Source organism: Pocillopora verrucosa, chromosome 12, assembly GCF_036669915.1.
Source record: "Pocillopora verrucosa isolate sample1 chromosome 12, ASM3666991v2, whole genome shotgun sequence".
Taxonomy (NCBI): domain Eukaryota; kingdom Metazoa; phylum Cnidaria; class Anthozoa; order Scleractinia; family Pocilloporidae; genus Pocillopora; species Pocillopora verrucosa.
Window position 1 is genome coordinate 3,564,803 of NC_089323.1, and position 23,206 is coordinate 3,588,008.

Sequence of the window (23,206 nt, forward strand, 5' to 3'; positions counted from 1 at the left end):
TGCTAATAATAAAGATTGAGTCATTTGAAGTATTTTTGTTTTGTTTGAAAAAGGGTAGCAACTTGAGAAAGTCTCATTCCCCGACTTCTAACCTCCTCCTCCCTCATATTATGCTCTGCACCTACATTCCTTACTCACTTTTCAGAAGAGTGGGTGGGGGGGGAGGGTGCGGGCAAAACAAACATTCAATTTACAAGTAGGCTGGTGGGTCTGTGAGGCATGTTTCTAGAGGAACTAGAATTTATTTTTGCAGGAAATTTGATGGGAAGAAGCCCTGGAATAAGAACCCTTAAAGATTAGACTTCAGAACTAAGGGACCAAAAGATCGTTTATATATATATGTAAAATCGCGCGAACAATGAGCACTTATGACTTTATTGATGGTCAACGAAAAAACTTTATTAAAAACTGAGTGCTTCTCTGTAAAAGTTTTTACGGCTAAACTTCATAATACCCGGCCACTTTGGTTCGCCTCACTTACATGTGTCGGGAGGCTTTGAAGATCGAGGCATAACACAAAAGATGCTATTCTTATTCAATGACATGTAAATGAGTGGCCGGGTATTCTGAACTTGCTCCGTTTTCACTAACTCCTTGAGTTGATGTTGCCAGAATAATGCTGCGAAATTTAAACTTTCCATTCTTATGAGTTGACCATAGTAAGCACAGTGAAATTTAAAAGTGAATAATCCATCGTAAAAAGCTTTTTAAAATTGCCCAGTTGTACATAATGCACAGACAAGATGCAACGCAGTATTACGCCATCGAACACGTGGCTATTCGAGCTTGCAGTATTTGTTCAGCGAGTTTGTTTAAGTTGCAAGATCCACGAAGGGAGAAAGTGTCAAAGTCATATTTTGTGGGCGTGACTTTGGACTATTCTCGCAAGTGATCAGGATGAAGAATGTAGCCAGGAGGGTGGGGGTCTTGAGATGCCCCTGATTTCCCCCACCCCTCTCCCTTTGTGAGATAATTTACACAAATCCAGCGGGAAAAAGCTACTTCCAATACAATCTTATCATTTGGATTTGCAAAAACACCCAATTCCATAGAGTCTGCAGAGTGAAAATCTCTTACCTCTTCCACTACAAAATCACATCCATGACTGGCCATAAGGAAATTAAATGGTAGCATTAAAGGCACTTCACTACTGGTGTGCAGAAATTTGTATCTAAGAATCCCTTCCCCTTTGAAAAATCGTAGCTTTGCCTATTGTTAACCCGTTAAACCCTAAGAATGACCAGCATTTAACTTCTTCCGGTAGTAATGGTGCTGAATTATTCATTACATTTACTAGAATAAAGGAAATGATCAGCGATCTAAGAACCTTTGACTAGAAAATGAATTGTCCTGGTCAGTACTATAGGAAATGTAACTATAGAGACAAGTATGGAGAACAAAATACAGTGATGTTCGGGTGTTAAAGGGGTCAACAGATTCTAACTATTAAGACGAGTACTTAATACTGCACCTTTAACCAGCATTACGACTTGTAAGTACCAGGAAGATTTGAACTTCCTGGTCAATACTAAACCCTGACATATTACTATGGATGAAAGAGACATCCTAACCCTGAAGTTCTTATACTAGAATATCTTAATTTGATTTGAAGAATCAGTCATAATAACACGCCCCACTCTATCAACAGCAACTCCATATGGATTACAAAGGCTCTCTCTTGCACATTCTGCTATAAGGTGCCCATCCTCGCCTGAGAACACCAGAAGGCAATTTCTCATAATATCCGCCATCAAAATGTTGTCATTTGAATCGACAGTAATGGCTTCTGGAGCGAAAACTTTGCTAGATTTTGTGAAAGGAAGTGGAATGTGTCTCAGTGGTTTTCCATCCGTGCTCAGTACTTGAAGGGCTCCATCGTTCACCAGGGACACTACAATCTCTCCTAAAATGTAGAATGGAAGAAGATTGTATAGTTCTAAGGGTGCTTCAGTAAAACTGGTTTTTGCATAAATATCTGGCATGATAGATCAAGCGGTGGCAGCTTGCAGACAGGCCCTCATTAAAAAATAGGATCAATGGAGGAAAAAAAAGAATAGCATGCTGGGCTCAAACACTAAGAAAAAATGGCTGCGCAGCTTTTCCTTCCTATCATTTTTCACATCCAGTTACTATATATCATTGGGAAGAGCAATAGGCGTCGGGGAGAGTGTGCTTGTGACTTCGTCTGCATGGTGTAAAAAAAGTAGAGCCCTATTCCCCGCCCTATTGACAGCCAATTCAATGCTTCGTTTCGTCAGTCCACAACATTTTCGCGTTAGTGATGACAAATATCATTGTCGATGAGAGTACAGACCACGTTCGACCAGTTTCGACTTGTTTTTGTTATTGTTGTTGTTGTTTTTTTTTTACCACAATATAGACGTTTCGTCAGTCCACAACATTTTCACCTTAGTGATGACGAATAACATTGTCGATGAGAGTACAGACCACGTTTGACCAGTTTCGATTTGTTTTTGCTATTGTTGTTGTTTCTTTTACCACAATATAGACGTCAAATAAAACGATTCTCTCAGTGACAAAGGCGTTGAGTGACACGTTGACGTGAGCAGCGCCTTCTGTACTCTTCTCGACAAGGACCAATTAGATTGCGACATTACTGCCAATTGTGGTAAAAAGTCATATAAGGATAGGTTATAACTGAGGTTCCATTATTATAAAAGCAAGAACCCATCGTAGATCATATTGGCTCAACTTGTTATATAAAAATAAATTGCGATTATTTTCATACCTTTCCTGTTTATTGTAACCCCTTGGAGTTTGCTGGGGAGACCATCGTCTTCATCCAAACAGCCAACTTGAAAGTGTGACAAGTACTCCCCGCCACTGTCAAACACATAAATTTTCCTATTTTGGCCATCGGTGATATAAACTTGAAGTTCTTTTTGGCTAAAGACTATATTTGAGAGTTTGGCGCATTTTTCGTCTTCGTCTTCAGGAAGTCTCAATCTTTTCACAAACTTTCCCTTGGCGTCAAACATTTGCAAAGTTCTTCCGCTCCAATCAGAGACGAAAAACCTTCCGTCGTTGCTCACAGCCACACTCAAGGGACCGCCGGGGAATTCGCCATTCCCGCTTCCTTTGTTTCCAAAAGCGAACAGAAACTTCCCGGAGGAATCAAAAATTTGCACGCGGAAATTGTTCCTGTCACATACAACGATTCTGTTTTCCTTGTCCACTGTTACACCTCTCGCGCCCTTCAGTTTTCCCGCCTCTTCCCCAGGCCCTCCTATCAGCAGCTGTGGTTGGGTCATATTTTCGTAGTCCCTCATGGCGAAAGGTACATTAACTGTGAAAGGGCTTCCGTTCATTGAGTAGCTACGGATGCTTATATGAATAAGATGTTGTCCTGGCACCAAGGGAATGTAAGAAATGTTGTGTTTCCCGCTATTTTGCGAGGTGATTTCAACTTCGGTTAGAGCACCATCCGGGGACTCGATCTGAACACTCAAGTCGGAGGTCACACATTCAATAGGTCTTCCTTTCCTATCCCTGAATAAACATGGAGATTTTGAAATCATTGATGTGATAATGAACAACGCGAACCCTAATATTCCAACGTTGAAAGTTGTGAGAAAAGTAGCAAATATTCAAGACAACGATAGAGTAATTAGATTTTTGACTTAAGATCTACACCAACATCTCGCTCGCATTTTTTTCTTTAACATACAGTTTCTTGTATCGTTTTCAAAACCTTTGAAACCCCTATTTGGAATGAAATAAGAACAGATTCACGGGTCCGTTAAGTTACCGGGACCGAATTGAGGAACGAGCTCCGAGGCTCAAACCCAGACCTGCTTATCTAGAGATCAGTACAGTGATCGCTAAGGTGACCATTAGGCGTTTTTCATGAAAGAAAGTTGAAAAAGGAAAAAGGAGATGAATATGACGACAACAAACCTGGTTATTACTGTGAAACAAACGGTTTGGTTGACATTTGCCTCATGTAGACCAGGTCCTTCTGCTGTAGAAGTCGCAAAATAAGGGTAAGAGGTATCTATCGACCCGAATGACTCAATAGCTTGTTGTAACGCCACGTTTTCGGCAGAAAACTTGATCACGTGGTCCTCACGAGGTTGAAGTTCATAGCCCTGATTGGCAAGTGCCTCTAGTCTCTCGGACATAAGATCTTTGGCGGACAGCAAGTACACCGGATCACCTATAATAAATCAAAAAATAAAACAGTAGTGGGTGTATTTAATCTTGAACTTGCATTCGTTTAAATTAATTTTGCTTGCGCTGGGAGCATTCGCAGAATTCTTTTTATCCAAAACTGTCACTTTCCGAGTTTTCTAGACCAATAAAAATGCTTTGAGAAGCATAGCCTGTGTGTAGCCGTTCTCTACCCCCTAACCCCTAATTTCCGATTTTTTTAGAGGGGAGGGTTGGGGGTAGGTAGCGGTTGTACACTGGCTACGTAAAGCACAACCAATGCAATTCCATATTGCTTCCGACAGCAATATGCTTTCGTGCTTTCGTGCTTTCGTGCTATAATCTGTCTTATGAAATTTCATTTAGTAATTACCTTCTTCGAGGACTCTCTTCACAAAGCGACACGACACCTGCAGTGCATCTCGGGACGCCTCTAAACGTCGCCTTTGTACGTCCAACGCGGTCTTTCTGTTCACTCGCACCAGTTCTACCGCGGCTCGCAGCTCACTCTTCCTTTGTTCTAAGGCCTTGATCTTAGTGTTGATGCTGTCCTCGATATCCCGAATTATACCATCAGCTTTCATGTTCACCCGTGCTTGCATCCATTCCAGCGCGGGGACAGCTTTTTCTACTTTGATGCAAACGCTCCTAGTTTGTTCCAGTATTTGAGAGAGCCTGGGGTATAATTTGGAGTATGCGTCCTCCAAAAACTGAGTTTGGTGCGTTTTGTGGTCTTTAAGAGCGCAGTTGCGACAGATGCTTTCATTGCAAGTGTCGCAGAACAGCGCTAATCTTTCATCAGTGTGTGTTGCGCAGTAGGTCGGCCGGTTCAACTCTTTCAAAGACATGGTTTTTAGGTGCTCTGTTAAGAAAAAAAATCAAAATTTCTGTCAGAGAATGTTGTAGGAAATGAAGGAGTTAATTTTGGAAAATCAGAGCCAGAAAGGCTTTCCGCATTGGAGTGCATAGTAACCACAGTACAGGTGACGTGACGCGTAAGAACATATCTACTCTTGAAAATTTCCGGCCAGAGAAGAAAGAGAACATTCTTTCCTTGACGTTCTTTTTTCATCGTAGTTGCGAATTTTTTCTTCTAACTCACTGAGAGCTTTATTAGGCGTTCCTACTCGCCGTAATATATACTTTATCTAAAATGAGAACTTAACTGACTTTCACGGACAAAGAAAAGTAACGTGATCTGATTTCATATTTTTCTCGAGCTCTCCTTTTTTTGGGTGGCCGTTGGGTGCTATCGCGGTATTTTTTTATTAAACAGCCTTAAGGACAATAATTGAGAAAATGAAATCGAAACGGTGACTTGGAAAATTGCAAGCTAGAAACATTGACGCAGTATCAAATTCTCACGAAAATCTCAGTATTAAAGAGAGTTTAGAGAGTTTGCATTCAGATCAGTTATTCTCATCTTAAAAAACTTTAACCTCTGAGGGTGACTAGCCTCTAATTTCTCCTCACAGTATCACATTTGAATCAAATGTAAAGGTCATGAGGAGATAGGAAAAGATCGTCATTTTAAGAATATCCTGATTGCTAAACAAATTCTCTTTGTCAATACCTTTGGAAACGTAAAGAGAACAGTGTGGGGAATATCAATACTGTGGTCAAGGTATTAGGGATTATATGTATTCATGTATAGCCTGTCTCACCTAAAGAGAGAAGAACATGGAGCTTGGTATCCTTAGCTCTTTTATGAGCCTCTGCGTGCAACTCACAGAGATAAACCGAGCATTCTCGACACCGTAAATCAGCCGATGATTCGTCCACACTGCAGTCACAAACATCACATTGGATGGCTTCCCCTTCTTGTATCCGTAGTAAGTCGAGCAGCGACACCAGGAGCGAGTTGGCGGGAAGTTTCCTCACAGAGTTGCGACTGTCCAGCCCTGATTCAAAATGACACGAAGGGCACTTGAACAACTTGTCCTTCAGTGGTCGGTTTCGGAGCAAGTTTTCAATGCACAGACAGCAAAACGTATGCAGGCATGGAAGTATTTTTGGATCCACAAATAACTTGTCACACACTTGACACGTTAGGTTTGTCTTGATGCTGCAAACAACCTCTTCTTGATCAAGACTGTTCGCCTCTTTGTCATCACTCATTTTGCATTAAAACTGTGCAAGCTATGATCACTTTTATCGATGCAGACACGCGCAAACCAATTTTGCGTCAAGGGAAAAAGCCGCAAGAAGCAATCTAAACGGGCTGGATTATTCAATGTCTTTCTTTACATAACGTGAACCATAGGATTGTCCAAACAATTCAAAGCTCGCTCCGATGCCAACAAAGAGCAAACACGAGAAAATATTTTTGACTGACAAACGAGTTAATTTACTCGTAATCCATTCAGCGAGCACTTGATCTCTGTATACACGAAACCCAACACGAAGCCGTCATTTCAGCCAAACCAACGACCTCTTCTTTTCAGTCGGCGAAACTCGCAGATGATTTGTTCGAGATGTGCGAGTAGTTGATATATCTTACTGTTCAGCGTGTGCCGGCAGGAGAACTTAAAAACAACAACAAACAATAACTACAGGTATTCAAATTGAGTAATTTAGTCACCGAAGTGATAGAAAACAATGGAAATTGCTTTTGTAATTGGTGATCATCCTGTCACCCAAGGGATTTTGGAAGCTTTATCTTGTGAAAGCAAGACGCTGACTTAAATGCATCAAATTCTTTGTTTTCAGCTTCATTAACTAATCGCCTATGCCAGCGTTTCCGTTTGTAGTACCTTCGGAAACTACGCTTTTTTATTCGCTTTCATGGATGGCCCGCACCACAAAACCGAAAATATAAATCGAGACTTTTTCAAAAAGGCTGCAAGGGTGACTGTTTTAAAATGCATCGATTGAAAAGTGCAAAGTAGTAAAGGTTTCTGAAGAAACTTTTCAACTGTGTCGGTGGCGAGCGAACTCTGCTGTGTTTTCATTTTAACAGGAATATATTTTGATGCAATTTTATCTATCGTCCACAAAACGTTTATGAAAGCGACAGTCAGCATGGGGCATTTTTCGTCAACGTTTTCAAAAGCTTTCGCATTAAATTCGGGTCCGGGCAAGAAACGCGGCGTTTCCAATTAAAACGATATGCTTTACCATAAAACTTTCCATTTTTGAAACCGAAATGATCTGTTTCCGTTAGCCTTCTGGACACTTTAGTACGAATGGTAGGAAGAAAATTGTATTTTAAAAAAAATGTGTGTTGTGGAACGTAAACGCAATAGTAAGGCTGGAGATAAATTTGGGGAGGCGAAAACTGCTGGATATTACATGTAAAGCGTCTCGTGTTGTTGCTTCCATCAGCATTTGGATCGGACAGCCGACCACGCATCAAAATGGATGCGTTTTCAAATGTAAAAGGATAAGCGTGGATTGATGAGTGGACACCAAAAACGCCCGGCCGGTGTGGAAGAAAATAATTAGTCAAATAATCTTTATGCGTCAAACATCAAAACCTAACTTCTATACGTAACATGCTGACATACACTTAAGGATCACACACGTCATTTCTACACACATATCTTTTTAAGCTACGACATAAAATTTTGCCCAAGAATTTCTGCTATAGGAAAATACCAGACTTTGATAGCCGGAAAGGAAATGCGAGAATCCGAGACCGGAATAGAATACAGTACGAGTGTGACACTCATTGATGGGTCTGAACATTTGGCAGGGGCATAAATTTTTTTCTGATCATTCCCCACTCCTTCCCATGTTTCCCGAAATCCATTTTTTCCAAGTTCCCGTTGTTCCCAGAAATCCATTTTTTTCCAAGTTCCCATTGTTCCCAGAAATTTTCTTTATCGGATCCTCGATTTTCACTAAGATTACCCTATCAAATTTTTCTGGCAAACTCCATGTATAAATTATTACTTCCTCTTAGCGGCAATTTAAATCAAAAGCTAGACGCTTTCTTTCGTCTATATACTTTGAAATATTAGGGATTTCCATATTCACCAAGAAGATAATTAAAGGATGCTTTTTCTGCAAATAAGCAAACAAAATTGTTTTTTTGTCAATGAGAAAAAATGCTCCGTGCTACGTCGGTGGGCAAGTGCAACATCCACTAGCAGTTTTTATAATAAAGTTCGGATATAACGCGCGCTCTCATTGGTTGAAAGAGCGTGCTCTATGAGAGTGTAGAGCATAGAACTGAGCTAAAGCTGTCACGCCATCTGCCAAATTGAACCATGTTCGACCTTTTCCGGGACTTCTTTTTAGCTTTTTTCCGATAATTGAAAGTGAAATTTCGGAATAATCGAGCCGGCAAGTAGTAACAGAAGAACCAAAGAAAGGCTTGTAAACATACCAGGCGCCGTTATTTACGTTATTAAAACGTGGGCAGATACGAAAATCCTCAAAGGAAAAACAAAATAGACATTCCGAGTTTTAAAGATTTCCACGCTCAGTTAGATTGCAAGCTTACGTACGGTAATGAAAATCAAACACAGCCAACACTCGTATAGTCTATAGAGTTCAGAGTTCAAAAACAAAACAGAACAAAACAGAAATGATGAAAAATATAACCAAACTGGCATAATTGTTAAAATTCATACTAATCATGACGGTGTCTGAGCAAATATGATCATGCTGAAGTCCATCGCTGCTCACTTATCATGCCGATCTCCGGTCATCACAGTAAAGCAAGCCTCAGAAACTACATCGGCCGCCCTTCGAGTGAAAAAATAAGAGCTCGCTCAGATATCCTTTCCAATGTGTTGAGTGGAAAGTCACTTCAGTCACTGCAGCCGAGTTTTGCGGCGCTGTCATCCCGAGCGATTTTTATGTTACGGTGAATTCGGCTGTCGTTCATTTAAAAAACACTCGCCTTGAACAGTTTGTTTTCTACCTTGTCATGTGAAAAAACCCGCGTGTTTTTATGAGCCATAATTCGGCTGAAGTTCACTGAACATTTCACTTCAAGATTCTGATTTAAAAACTTCAGGCAAAAGCGTTAAATTCGACCTGCCGAATTATTTTAGTTTGTAAACTATCGCAGAGTGTGAACTTTGATGGTTTTTGAACTTTGATGGTTTGACACTTTTGACAGCTTTTGTCTTGTACAGCCAATCAGATTATTTGAACCATTCTAACAGGGATTCTGATTGGCTTATTGTAGCGTGCTCTATGAGAGTATAGAGCATGCTGACGACACTGTTCTTCGCTTTGGAAATAAAGTTTGTTTTGAAAATTGAAAGTAATACATGGGGAATTTAACGGATTCTTTATTATAAAACAAATAGAGAAGCCTTGACTGTGCTCTGTTCTGTTATAAAACACTTAGGAAGCGGCTAGAGCACTCAAGAAGTGGGAAGAAACACTCGACTACGTCTCGTGTTTCTCCCTACACTTCTTTCGTGCTCTAGCCGCTTCCTGCGTGCTTTATAACAGAACAAAGCACAGTCAAGGCTTCTCTATTTGTTAAATAAAGTGCTCTGCCACTCAAAACGTCAAAATTTGTCGTGGTGATATTAATTTATGTTGAAATTCCTTCCATTTCTTCGCGAAATAAGTAGAGTAACAATTATTCCTATAAAATGATAAACACGGTTTGAATAAATTATTTTACAAGTGAAAAAATATTGTATTTTTCCACGTGTGTTTGATAACACCAATCACGTCACTCGCCTTTCACGCGACTCGGCCAGGCCTTGATGAATAAACGGCGAGAGGTTCACTAAAGTTCATCTCATCCAAGGTCGTTGGTCGGAATTTTTGGGATTATGGTTGCTAAAACACTAAAAATCCGTTTTACTTTCAAACAGTGACGTTCAAACTTTTCCAGATGGGGATGAAAACGAAAATAAGGAAAGAAATACGAAAGTTACCAATCTAGTGGCTTTGGTAATGGAATTTCTCGCGGCTGAGAACGAAAATCGACAACTGAAAGATTTGCCCCAGGCCGTTTTTGGCCGTGTACTTGAAAGATTTCTTTTTTTCTTTACTTCTTTTTTCGCCGGAAGCCATTTGCTACAACGCGCTTTGATTACGAAATCAACGAAGTGCACTTTAAACTTTCATATGCGTGAAGTAAAATAACATCAAACAGGGATAAAATCAGACTCTAATTACAATGAATTATTCATAAATAAATGCACTGTTGTCATGATTTTCAATTAGTCTTACCAACGGAAGAATTAATACCAAAAACTGGTTATGGTTTTACGTGTGCAATAACGCGGAACAATTTATAAAATCATCACCTTTAGCTGACGTAAATCAGGTCTCGATCGAGACTGTCTATTTTTCCTCTATTCAAAAGTACATGTGACGTGTATTGAACTGAAAGCTGCTGATTCAGCGACGCACTTTAAGCTGAATACTTCCCTAACAATTAAAATAAAATGTATTTGCTTGTGAAATTAAGTCTTTGGGGAATTACATGGAAAGCTTCTCCAGAAATCCTGACATAGCAACATAACTTGATGGTGACATTATATTGGCTGCTGACCTTGCTTTATACACAAAAAATTAACGCCTCTGATTGCACCACCGTTTAATCTGCACGTTTTGACGCCGGAAATTCGTCAACATCGACAGTTGAATAGGCTAACCATAGCACGTTTCATTTCTCTGTAGTCTCCCTGCACTTAACCTTTTGTCCAGTTACTAGAGATGAATTAACAATACAGGCAAATTCCTCATATAATCCAATACATTGTCAACAAGTTGGGTAGTGAGTTTTTAGAAACTGAGCGACGCGGTTCTATTCTGCATCGATATAAGATATATTCTCACCATAAGGAAATACGGAAGTGACGTTGAAAGAGGAATTTTTAAACGGCTCTAAAAAGTGAAAGGGTCAGAAAGGTTTATAAGCATCCAGCAGCTACGCTTGAATCAGTTCAGTTGAGTTTGACGTTCAGAAGAGCAACTTCGACTAATCATCTTCGATGGCAGTTTTGGTGAAAACTTGTTGCTGTGGCTGCAGCCTCCGTAAAGGTGTTATGATTCTCGGAATCTTTGGCCTGGTAAGTCCCAGCAGTTATTAAACATATAACCATCTGAAATATCCGTCTAATTTTCATACCTTAGTAGTGGTTGTACTTGATTTAATATTTTTCGCTATTTCGTACAAATCGCGAACTTTAAGTTTCGGGAAAAGTATACCTAGAGCAAAGATTAACCACGTGGAATTTGTTACGTCGCGTTGAATAATTACACGAATGTTAGTGCATCATTTCCAAAACGTTTTTCTCTGGTTAATAACGACGATATTGCTACCAGTAAAATGTCGTAGAAAATAAATTGTCAACGTCAACGCAGAGACATATGTGCATCCTGAAATTTCTGGACGACTGAGCAACTCAGTGCAAACTTCATAACTTTTATTCGGTCAAAAACGGGCATTCTAGAAAAAATTGTTTCACGGTAAAATTAAATGTTGCAGCGGCAACTAATACTTTGAAGTAAAGAAATGATCCGCAAAAATCGCAGACCGAGAAAAGAAGTCAGAAAAACCTGAGGCTTCAACAGCATTCGAAGGTATTCCTCTCAAATACTAGTCATTCGCTGTCATCAACTGAGATACGAAACTTAACTTGGAGCGGTGCAGATTCTTTCGGGTGGTTCATTCCTTTAAAGGAATCTAATTTTTTAATGAAAATTATATTTTGACCTTGGGATGGTACTGAAGTAAAGACTCGATCAGTGGAGGTGAGCTGTAACTAAAGAAACTGAAGTGCTGAATACCTCGTGGCTAGTATGACGCGGCCTTTCGTTCCGGCCAATAGACTTATTGAATAACTTTCGGAACTTTTGAAGCCAACTCGTTGCAATCCGCACTCAAAGTTCGAGAATTCAGGATGTTCCTCTATCACAGAAGGATTTACAACCGTAGTTTTACCAGTTACAATTTTTTCAAAATATCTCCAGAAGAGAAACCGGAAAAAAAATGAAATAACACACGATTCGAAAGAAGCGCTTTCACGTTTTAGACAGTTAAAGAAAGACTAACAGCAAGTTTCATTTCTCTGATGTCTCACTGCACTTAACCTTTTGTCCAGTTACCAGAGATGAACAATACAGGCAAATTCCTCCTAAAATTCATTACGTTGTCAACAAGTTGGGTAGCGAGTTAATAGAAATTGATCGACGAGGTTCTCTAATAATTTGAAGTAAAGAAACGATCCTCTCTGGTGACCTGCTGATAAAGAAATCGCAAACTGAGAAAAGAAGCCGGAAAAACCTCAGGCTTCAACAGCATTTGAAGGTGTACCCCTCAAATACTAGTCATTCGCTGCCATCAACTGAACTAAGAAACTTCATGAGTGGAGCGAGGCAAATTCTATCGGGTTCTTATTGGATAACTTTCGGAATTTTTGAAGCCAACTCGTTGTACCCCGCGCTCACAGTTCGAGAATTCAAGATGTTCCTCCATCACAGAAGGATTTCCAACCGTAGTTTTACTAGTTGCATTTTTTTCAAAATATCTCCAGAAGAGAAACCGGAAAAAAAAAAAGAAATAACACACGATTCGAAAGCAGCACTTTCAGTTCACCTCCAACTGTACAGTGAAATAACATGTTATAGAAACGTAATCATAGAGAATTACACGTGGGCAAGCTTAGATATGGAATTTCTCTTCTCGTGTTCAACTCGATAGCTCAATAGTGAGCGCGGCGAACGAGTGAGATGTCGAGTTAGATGTTATTGACTTTGTCCTTAGCGAAAGAAGCATTTGGAAGTCACTGATATACTTTTTTTTGTCACACACCGCGTGACAAACGTGTGATAAAGAATTACACGTCATGAAAAAGGAATTTAGCCAAGAGTTGGTAAACAGCACGTCCTATCGTGATTAAGAGGATAGTTATTCGATGGATGATCTGTAGAGGCGTAGTTCGAGTGAACATTACCAGTTTATCCCTCGATCGCGTAAGAAAAGTCTATGTGACTGAATTAAATAATTAAATATCTGACATTTTATCTTATCTGTTTCTTTGTGCCTGAGGGAACTTAGGGATCACGAACAATAATCAGGAACATTCTTCGCGACACACACATTGTCTTTGATTATCCTTATCACTTAAGACAGATATAACATTAAAAAAAATTGTCTAAAATGTTCAATTTGTTTTCGACTCATGTGAGTGGGAAAAAAAGAAAAGAAAACATAAGAGATATCGACTGAATTAAGGAATATTGATTGCAAAACCTGAGCACCGAAGCAAGCACGTTTATAAATTAAATGAGGCAAAGTGAAAAGTGAAGTAAAGTGACCCTGATGTCAATTGATATTCCGCAATGTAAACAATTCTACGTTTTTATAGTCACGTTAGCGATGCTGTTGATAAGTGTTCATTACATTTTCAGTTCGAGATTTTTTCCCTTTTATTCAAAGGGGGGGGGGGGGGAGCGAGGCGGGGGAGGGGAAAGGGGGAAATGTCGAGGGTTCGAATTGATCGGCACACAAATATTTGCAGTCCAACTGTGTTTTTATGTTTGAAACATAGCTTTTTCCTTCCTCATCACAAATGACTGAGGTTAGTTTGAAATTCAAACCTTCGCATGTTTTTCTGGTTAATTCAAAAGAGAGCTATTTATATTTGCTGTGGTATATAAAAATCTGATCTGTAGTTGCGTTTCTTTTTATATTTCAGATTGCATCAGCTTATTCAATTTATCAACAAAGTCAGTCCATCAAAGTTTACAAGCATATAGAGGAGAACGCTGACGAAATCAGCAAAGATTTACCTTTCAGCAAAAAGCATCTCTTGGGTATTACAGTTTACTTTTGTCTTGTTCCAAACAAACCTGTTAGGAAGATCATGTGGTTAGCTAGGACGAAAATATTTTCATTTGTGAGATTATACGTGGAATAGCGTGGGTTTTCTTAAGTGACTCTAATATACATTTTACATTAGTTCGTGACTGATCTTGTGTGAAAATGAAAGTTCCACCAATACTTTTTAAAAATGTTCAAACCTTTTTCTGCCAAACGAACCGTCCCAGTCGACAAGGTTCTCTCTCATTTTCTGATTATCTTTTCACTGATTAATTGATTGATGCACCTTTTTTTAATGATCATCTCTAAATATAGTGATCGTCAGATTGGCTTATGTTTCCCTGGTATTCCAAGTCATCTCACTGTTGGTGAACCTGTTGCTTCTGGGATCCTGTAGCTCAGTAAGTCCAACACACTAATTCTAAGAGATTCTGAGATTTTAGCACGTAACATAAAAAGAATTTTATAGGACAGATAATTCCAAGGACAAATGTACGAGCATATTTTGGCGTTGAACGGAGGCTGTTGTGCTTGTTATCATTAAAATATTTTTGTAACTTTCAACGGACGGGAAAATGTTTACGAACAGCTTGCTGTTTGCTTCGTGAGATGTTCACTTTTCAGAGCTCTTTGGTACGACTTTATGAACAAACAAACCTCTCATCTTGTAACAATACCTAGACGCTCTTTCGTCTTGAATTCAATTATGAATAAATACCTTCATAGCCCTTGATGTATGGTTTGGAAAATGGGGAGTATTACGATTATAATATGATGCGTTTAGACCAATCGCGCGCCAGAAAAGCTTTGATAGCAGTGTATTCGAATGATAATCTCACATTCTTGAATTCCCCGCACCCAACAAACTGACAACCAGAAATGCGGTGCGGGATAAGCAGACAATTCTTAGCCCATTTATTGAACTAACCAACTAATCACAGGACAAAAACAACTGTTTACACTGTTTAGACACCAAAAAACTAAACAAACTCTATACGTTCGATGCGGCCAAAGTAAATTGAATAAACAAAACCACTTATAATGACTGTCAATCATCACGAAAGCACTACTAAAAAACCGTTACGAGGAAAATGGACTACAGGATTCCAACCAAAAAATAAAGAAGAACAAAATTTAACTGTCCGCTTGTAAAAATCCACAATGAAACTTGTTTACTGTTCAGCGAATATATACTTGCTAGTTTATATATCACACTTCTTTCCCATAAACTCACGCCGGCACTTAAAACACACTGCCGACAAATGCACTCGTGCTCGGGAATTCAAGAAACCATTTATCTTTTGTTTCATTACGCTTCGCTACATTCAGGCAAAGATAAATGAACAATTAATTCAACACTTAAAAAATAATAATGGAAAAAAAAGGTTTATATGACTGCAAAACACAAATCATCAAATTAAATTGTGGTTTTCGCTTCAAATCGACAATTTTTCTTTTTGATTCGAACCCGTCGCAGGTTGGAGCGTTGACTTTTTATTTAATTATTTGTTAGTTTACTGATCATCGTTTTTTTTCGTCGCAGGGTGACAAGCGTTTGGCATTTCCTTGGCTTGGGTGGAGCATATTCCAGCTCTTTTTCAGTTTTGGAGTGGTGATATTTTACATTGCCATCTGGGAGGGGGTAAATTGAAACAACCTTTTTTTTTATGAATTACTAAGAAAGAGTTTTTCAAAGAATTTAACTTGATTTCTGTTTCCTTCCATGTTACAGTTTGCCGTCTCCTTACTTATTGCGAGCATTGCATGGTTGCTTTCGGTATGTTCTATTTCAGTCTTAAAGCAATTTCTTTTTGAGAGTGGAAAAAAAACCCCGAAATTGGATTGATTTTGCCTTGGCTCTGTGATTGGTTCAGAAATCTCACGCCACTAAGCAATCAGACGCAAAATTAAAACTAATCACGACTTAGTCGCCCGAGCTTCAGGCACTCCAGTTGTTTTTACCTTAATTTATAGCTGCCACTTCTAAGTGTTTTCATTTTTTTTGATTACTTGGCCGGTTTTGGTTTTACCACACTCAGTTGAAAAGCACTCTCTTTTCCTGTTCATTTTACTACATACTCTTAAATTGACGATGGCCTGGGTCTGAACTCATCGTCTCCCTCTTTTTTCTCCAAGATCTACTTCATCGTGGTGGTGTATTCGTACATCGAAGCCCTTCGTGAAGATCCTTCGGGAACGAGTGCAGGATTTTCTCCCCCTCTGCCAGGCGGTGACCAAACCCAGAGGGTAATTACATTTCCGTTGCTGTAATGCTACATGATCTTCGCAGTCAAATTTGCTATGAATATTTTTGTGTTACTGAGCAAAAGTACGCTACGATAGCAGATGAACTAGCATTCCATTTAAAGGAAAAGGTGGTCGCTCTTCGACTGCCGAAGCTATTAATATTGGTAATGGGGGCGAGAGGAGTCCAATTCAGTCTATAATCCTACGAGTGATTGAGAAAATCGGACGACCGCGAAGCTATCAATCTCGTGATTTATCAATCACGAGTATGATTACAAACACAATTGGACATCAGAAAGTCCTGTTACCGATAAATCATAACCATTACAATTTCCAGAAAAAAAAACCAATACATTTAGGACAAACCTCTCCGCTAGAGACAATGTCTTAAGTAAAAAAATTCTTCAGACTGGTAGACGTATCCAGACTGATAGTTCGACTTGAGAATTCTTTTATCCGAACAATTACTTTTCCTGCGAAGCAATTTTTAGCTATGTAGTGGCTAAGTTCAAACTGCTCACTTCTCTGCCTCTCAGTTTACCTTGAGCTGCGCTTTCTGAATGGTCAACTGGTTTTCCTAAGAGTGATTGATATTTTTTCTCAACAATTAACAATTCATTTCAAGAGATTATAAACTATGTTCTCTCGTCTACTTATTCTATTTGGGAATGAAATTTAAGTAAACCAATGACCACGTTGTGACCTGCAAGAAAGAAAACAAAGCCAACTAGAGTTCGAGCCAGTCAGCAAGGTGAGCACGCAAGACGTCTATTAGGATACTGCTTGGGAACCTCTCCCACGCGCGCTCATATCGTTTGCTAGCTCGAAATGCGCAGTCCGCCTCTCGCGTCACACTGCCGATGAGAGCATGCTCGTAAGCTAACCACAGAATATATATATATATATATATAAAGTGTAAAATTTTGACTTTCGTAAAACAGTGCTCAATATATAGGAGAAGAGCGATGTATATATATAGTTTGTCTAGTTTGAGCACTCTGGCATGGCTTAGATGATTCCACATGTGTGAGATCACTTGGGATGGCTCTATGGCCTTACCTCCATCCTAGCATCAGCACTGCACTGATGAAGCCCAGAAGGCCGAAACAGTACTGTCTGCAGTTATATATATATATATATATATATATATTTATATCAAAATTTATTTTTTCTCATTTATACCAAAATAAGATCAAGCGAGCCTAGTTGTAATGATTTATCGTTTTTTTCTCTAATTTTTCAATTTTTCAAATCTTTTTTTATCTTCTTACAGGCTGGAATGGGACCCCCTCCATACGCAGTATCCCAGAAGGGCACCGTGTAAATTCAGCAGAAGATTGTGACTGTCCCAAGAGATTACTGATCACCGTTTTAATTTAAAATAAGTTATTAGAGAGGCTAAAAAACTTGAACTGAGTATAGCTGTAGAGAATATTTTACTCTGATTTAAAGCGAGTAGGAGTAAGGGATCGGTCAATATTTACCGTCTGGGGGTGGGTCAGAGGAGTTTGGTTGTGTCACAATAAAATTTAACCCCCTTCCGCTGTCGCAGTCAATTTTTTATAGTCACCCCCCACCCCCCACCCCCACCCCTTCTCCCGCTATTAAACTTTGGAAAAACAACGGAACCATTTTAAAGACTGTCACGACAATATTTTCTTCAAAGACAGTCAATGATCTTACGGAAAGTATCATTCACTGCTCGTTTGTTTAGATTGTTCCAAAGTTGGTTGGAAGCCTTTTAAATCACCTTTATCATTACGCAAATGAAAACGTTTCGGTGAAGTATCTCTCTTTTATTTGCATTACATCTCTGTTAACTACCATTTACTCGCTCGAAAGTTGTTCGGTTTATGGAAAATCTTGCTGTAATTACAGCCATGAATTATTCGAGTTCTTCTGGAAAGAATTTCGTTAAGTTTAAATAAAAAAAATAAAAATGTTATTCACCAGCCTAGGTCGGTCCGTATCGGGAAAAACTGTGCCTTCAAGACCTCGAGCACAGTTTTCCCTGATACAGATCTCCCAGCTGGCAAATAAATAATATATATTTAGTACAGGTAGATCTCGGAACTCAAATTTTTTTCAAGGAGTGAAACGGAAAAAGATCCGCATGCGCACTACCCCCTCCTCCCCAGGACTCCAACCTCGCCTACTTAATAAAATGATTTTGGAGAAAGATCATCGCTTTCTCGCCGCAGTTTATCATAGATGGATTTAGATAATGTTGTTACGAGGGAATTTGCGCCGATTAACGCTGTTTCGTTCCTATTTACCACAGCAAAGAAGCAACGTATGCGTTAAATCCCTTAAATGTATCAAGATAATATCAAATGCTCAAGCACACTATTTCAATCTCCTGCTGCCTTGGGACAGCTGTTGTGGCGCTCTTTTGTGTTACCAAGCCAAGAAAAAAAAGCTAGAAGTAGATTTAACACACTTAAATAAACTGAAAAGGCTTCATTGAGTTATTTACTGGCGATTTATAGCTAATATTTCTTAATTTCAGTAGAGACCATTACGCGATGTCAATTTCACAATAAACCTTGCACGTGTAGAAAAGTTAATCGGTAGATTTCACTACATATTTCATGGTTGTTCAAACAAAAACTTACTCTTCCCTTGTATCGAATTAAAATGACCTTAATCCATCTCTGATAAAACAGCGACGAAATAGCGATGGTCCTTTTCCAAATTGTCTTTTTTCGGACGACGAAACAACCTTTCGCCATATATTTCTTTCCGACGACTTGCAATGTTTGCCTCGCACCGATCCCAGAACTCTTCGCGAAAACATAAGGATCCGATTACTGGCAACTCATTCATTGCACCAAGTCTTGATAGGTTTCCAAAGGCTTTCATTACCTGTTCAGCAATTAAGGTTACAAGCTTTCATTATTTACGGCCAGGCTTAATTGGTGAGAGAAATCAGGTAATTACTGCGAAAGAAAAATTCAAGATTAAACTTTCTATTCTTCATGGATGTAAGCCTTGGACAAAGTCGCACCATTAGGATACACGGAAATTGAACGAGGAATTTTTTTAGCGGATCTCAAAATTGAAAGGTTCAGAAAGGTTTAAAAGCATCAGCAGCTGCGCTTGAATCAATGCAGTTGAGTTTGACGTACAGAAGAGTAATTTCGACTTATCATCTTCGATGGCAGTTTTGGTGAAAACTTGTTACTGTGGCTGCAGCCTTCGTAGCCGCGTTGTGATTCTCGGAATAATTGGCTTGGTAAGTTCCAGCTGTTATTAATCGTCTAACCATCTGAAATATCCTTCGGCTTTTCATACCCTAGTAATAGCCTGAGTAATAGTAGTACTTAATTGAACGATTTTCGCTATTTCGTAAAAACCGAGAACTTTAGTTCCGCGAAGCGTATACTTAGAACAAAGATTAACCACGTGGAATTTGCCAAGTCGCGTTGATCATAAATAATTACACGAATTTAAGTGCATAATTTCCAAAACTATTTTTTTTGTGGTCAAAAACGGCTATGTTGTTACCTGTAAAATGCCATAGGAAAAAAAAACTATTTACGTTAACGCTGAGACATATGCGCATTCTGAAATTTCAGGACGAGCAACTGCAAACTTCATAACTGCTACTCGGTCAAAAACGAACATTCAAGCACTAATTGCTTTACAGTAAAATGAGATGTTGCAGCTACAACTTATATTTTGAAGTAAAGAAATGATTTTCGCCGGTCGCCTGCTGATAAAGAAATCGCAGACTGAGAAAAGAAGTCTGAAAAACTGCGCGTAATATTGAAGAAAGACTCGATCCGTGCATGATATTTGCAACTAACGAAACGGAAGTAATTAATAACTCGCAGCTGGTATGACGCCGCGTTTCGTTTCGGGCAGTAGACTCATCGGATACCTTTTGGAATTGCCAACTCTTTGCACTTCGAGCTCGAGAGGGTGGGGGTTAGATATTAAGGCTTCGAATTGACCGGTGCACAATATCTGCAGTCAAGTGTGTTTTTATGTTTGAAACATAACTTTGTAGTATGAAATTCAAACCTCCTTCACATGATCTGCTGGTTAATCCCAAAGAAAGCAATTTATATTTGCTGAAATATATCAAATCTTATCTGTAGTTGTATTTCTGTTTGTATTTCAGCTTGGATCAGTATATTTAATTTATCAACAAAGTAATTCTATCAAAGTTTACAAGTATCGAGAGGATAACGCCGACGAATTCGAACTCAGCCAAAATTTGCCTTTCAGCAAAAAGTATTTTGTAGGTATTACAGTTAACTTTTGTCTTGCTCCATAAAAATCTGTTAGAAAGAACACGTTGTTAGGACGAAAATGTTTTAATTTGTGAGATTAATCGTTGAATTGTGTGAGTTTTTTATTGCCCTTCACATAAATTTTTTCATTGGTTCGTGATCTTGTATGAAAATGAAAGTTCAACTAATATTTTTATAAAATGTCCAAACCTTTTCCTGCGAAACAAACCGTTCCAGTTAAGCTTCTGTCTCATTTTCTGATTATCTATTGACTGATTAATTTATTGGTTACTTTTTTTTAATGATCATCTCTAAATGAAGCGATTGCAGCTTGGCTTGTGTTTACCTCGCATTCAAAGTTATCTCATTATTGATGAAACTGTTGCTTCTAGGATCCAGCTTAGTAAGGGTGAACCAGAGGGGTTTGGTTGTGTCAAAATAACATTTACCTGACTCTGTACTATTCTAATGACCCCCACCCACGTTTGCGATCCGTTTTCTATACTCCCTCTCCCCGCCTTATACTCTGTTAGCGACGACTGATCCCCATTCTGTTCCCCCTGAAACTATGCGATCCCCTAGAAGGACTCTGCCCACTCCTTCCCCCCTGAGGATAAACATTGACTGATCCCTAATAGTTCTAGGGAACATTTGTATTTGTAAGAGTTAACGCTAAAATGTAACTTGAAACAAATTTCTAACCAATATCTATATAACCCTAAGCAATTTTAACGTTATCGTGAGGTAATTAAGCCTTTAAAAGGTAGTTATATGGGACAGTTATTTAGGATTTTCATCGTTGTTATAAGATGAATGAAATTAGAGTGTTAAAATATTCGAAGTGATGCGAGAAACCAGCTTCTTCGAAGTCTAAAAAGGTAACGTAGATGTATATTGTAAAAGTAAAATGGCCGATACGTTTTGCATTATGATACAAGGGTTAACTTTTGTCAAGAGCCCTATAATAAACTGCTTTTTGATATACTTGTTTAAATTATATATTTTTCTGGAAAAAAAAAAGGCTCAGAAGAAAAAAAATGGTGTTAATATTACCATTTATTTTTTCTTTGAGAGCACGGTAACGAATCCTGCAATCTGATTGGTTCTTAGCGCGGTCCGTGTTTTCATATCTCTGCCCAAGGGCAAGGTAACGCTTTCGTGAGTCGCCGAGTACATCCCTATCTTTCGTTGCCATTTTTTATAAATATACCTCGTTTTCCCGGTTGTGCAGTATTTTTAGGCAAAACATGTTGGTCGCTACCTCAAGCCGATGAATAACTTAGTAATCCTCCTCTCTCTCTCTCAAATCGCGTTGGTTGACAGAGAAATATTGGTTTCAAAATGAATTTGTAGAGCCAAAATTGTCATAAATTGGTTGACGAGCGGCCTTAAAACCGTATTTGTCATATAAACTACGGTGTTCTACAAGGATTTCCAGCCCTGAGAAAAGCCGTAACAACACACTCGAAAAGATATTGTATTTTTTCACGTGTGTATAATATCGCCAATCAGTTGCTGACACGTCACTCGCCTTTCGCGCCTCTCGGTCTGGTCAATGAACGGCGAAGCTTTCACCATTCTCAATCCAAGGTCGTTTGTCGGATTTTTTTCGGATTATGGCTGCTAAAACACTGAAAAACCCGTGTCGCTTTCAGACAGTGGCGTCAAGCTTTTCTAGAAGGGGAAGAAAACCAAAATACGGAAAGAAATACGAAAGTTACGAATTAAGTGGCTTTAGTAATGGAATTTATAGGGGCTGAGAACGAAAATCAACAACTGTGTACCTGAAAGATTTATTGTGTTACTTCTCCTTTCGCCGGAATTCATTTGTTACAACGCACTTTGATTACAATATCAATGATGAGGATTTTACCCTTTCGTACGTGCGTGAAGTAAAATAATTCGACCATGAAATTAAATAAGCGGTAACATTAAAAAAAATAAATAAAAAAAGCTGTTTTTCATGTTTAAAATGTTACCGCTATGTCGCGCGAATAAAATCAGACACAAATTCCAATGAATCGTTCACAAATAAATGTGCTGTTGTCACGATTTTAATTTAGTCCTACCAACGGAAGAATTAATACCAAAAACGTCTTATAGGTTTGCGTGTACAGTAAAACGGAACAATTTATAAAAGCATCATCTTTCGCTGAAGTAAATCAGTTACCGATCGAGACTGTCTATTTTTCCTCCATTCAAAAGTACACGTGACGTGTATTGAACTGAAAGTCGCTAATTCAGCGACGCACTTTAAGCTGACTACTTCCCTAACAATTTAAATAAAATGTATTGGCTTATGAAATTAAGTCTGTGGGAAATCACATGGAAAGCTTCTCCAGAAATCCTGACATAGCAAAATAACTTGATGGTGACATGAGCTTGGCTGCTGACCTTACTTCATTCGTAAAAAAAAAAACGCCTCTGATTGCAACACCGTTTCATCTTCAAGTTATGACGCCGGAAATTCGTGAACATCGACAGTTAAAAATAGGCTAACAGCACGTATCATTTCTCTGAAGTCTCCCTGCACTTAACATTTTGACCAGTTACTAGAGATGAACAATACAAGCAAATTCCTCTTACGAATTCAATACTTTGTCAACAAGTTAGGTAGTGGGTTAATAGAAATTGATTGACGGGGTTCTATCTATTCTGCATCGATATAAGACAAATTCTCACTATTAGGATACACGGAAGTTAAGTTGAAAGATAACTTCTTTAAACGAATCTCAAAAGTGAAAGGTTCAGAAAGGTTTAACCATTTAACTCCCATAAGTGACCACGACAGAATTTCTCATTT

The 23,206-nt window shown here is 38.8% G+C and overlaps 2 protein-coding genes across 2 annotated transcripts; one reads left to right on the forward strand and one right to left on the reverse strand.

Moving 5' to 3' along the window:
* Positions 1-1,586: 1,586 nt before the first annotated feature.
* LOC131783256 (E3 ubiquitin-protein ligase TRIM71-like) lies at positions 1,587-6,288 on the reverse strand. The gene is made up of 5 exons (XM_059099982.2): positions 5,835-6,288; positions 4,544-5,032; positions 3,919-4,177; positions 2,750-3,510; positions 1,587-1,903 (listed from the first exon to the last, which is right to left on the reverse strand). The coding sequence occupies exons 1-5, from the start codon at positions 6,286-6,288 to the stop codon at positions 1,587-1,589; spliced, it is 2,280 nt and encodes a 759-aa protein (XP_058955965.2).
* A 4,582-nt stretch (positions 6,289-10,870) lies between these two features.
* Positions 10,871-17,707, forward strand: LOC131783266 (uncharacterized). The gene is made up of 7 exons (XM_059099993.2): positions 10,871-11,162; positions 13,794-13,911; positions 14,234-14,319; positions 15,462-15,560; positions 15,651-15,695; positions 16,055-16,165; positions 17,439-17,707. The coding sequence occupies exons 1-7, from the start codon at positions 11,085-11,087 to the stop codon at positions 17,487-17,489; spliced, it is 588 nt and encodes a 195-aa protein (XP_058955976.2). The 5' UTR covers positions 10,871-11,084; the 3' UTR covers positions 17,490-17,707.
* The last annotated feature ends 5,499 nt before the right edge of the window (positions 17,708-23,206 follow it).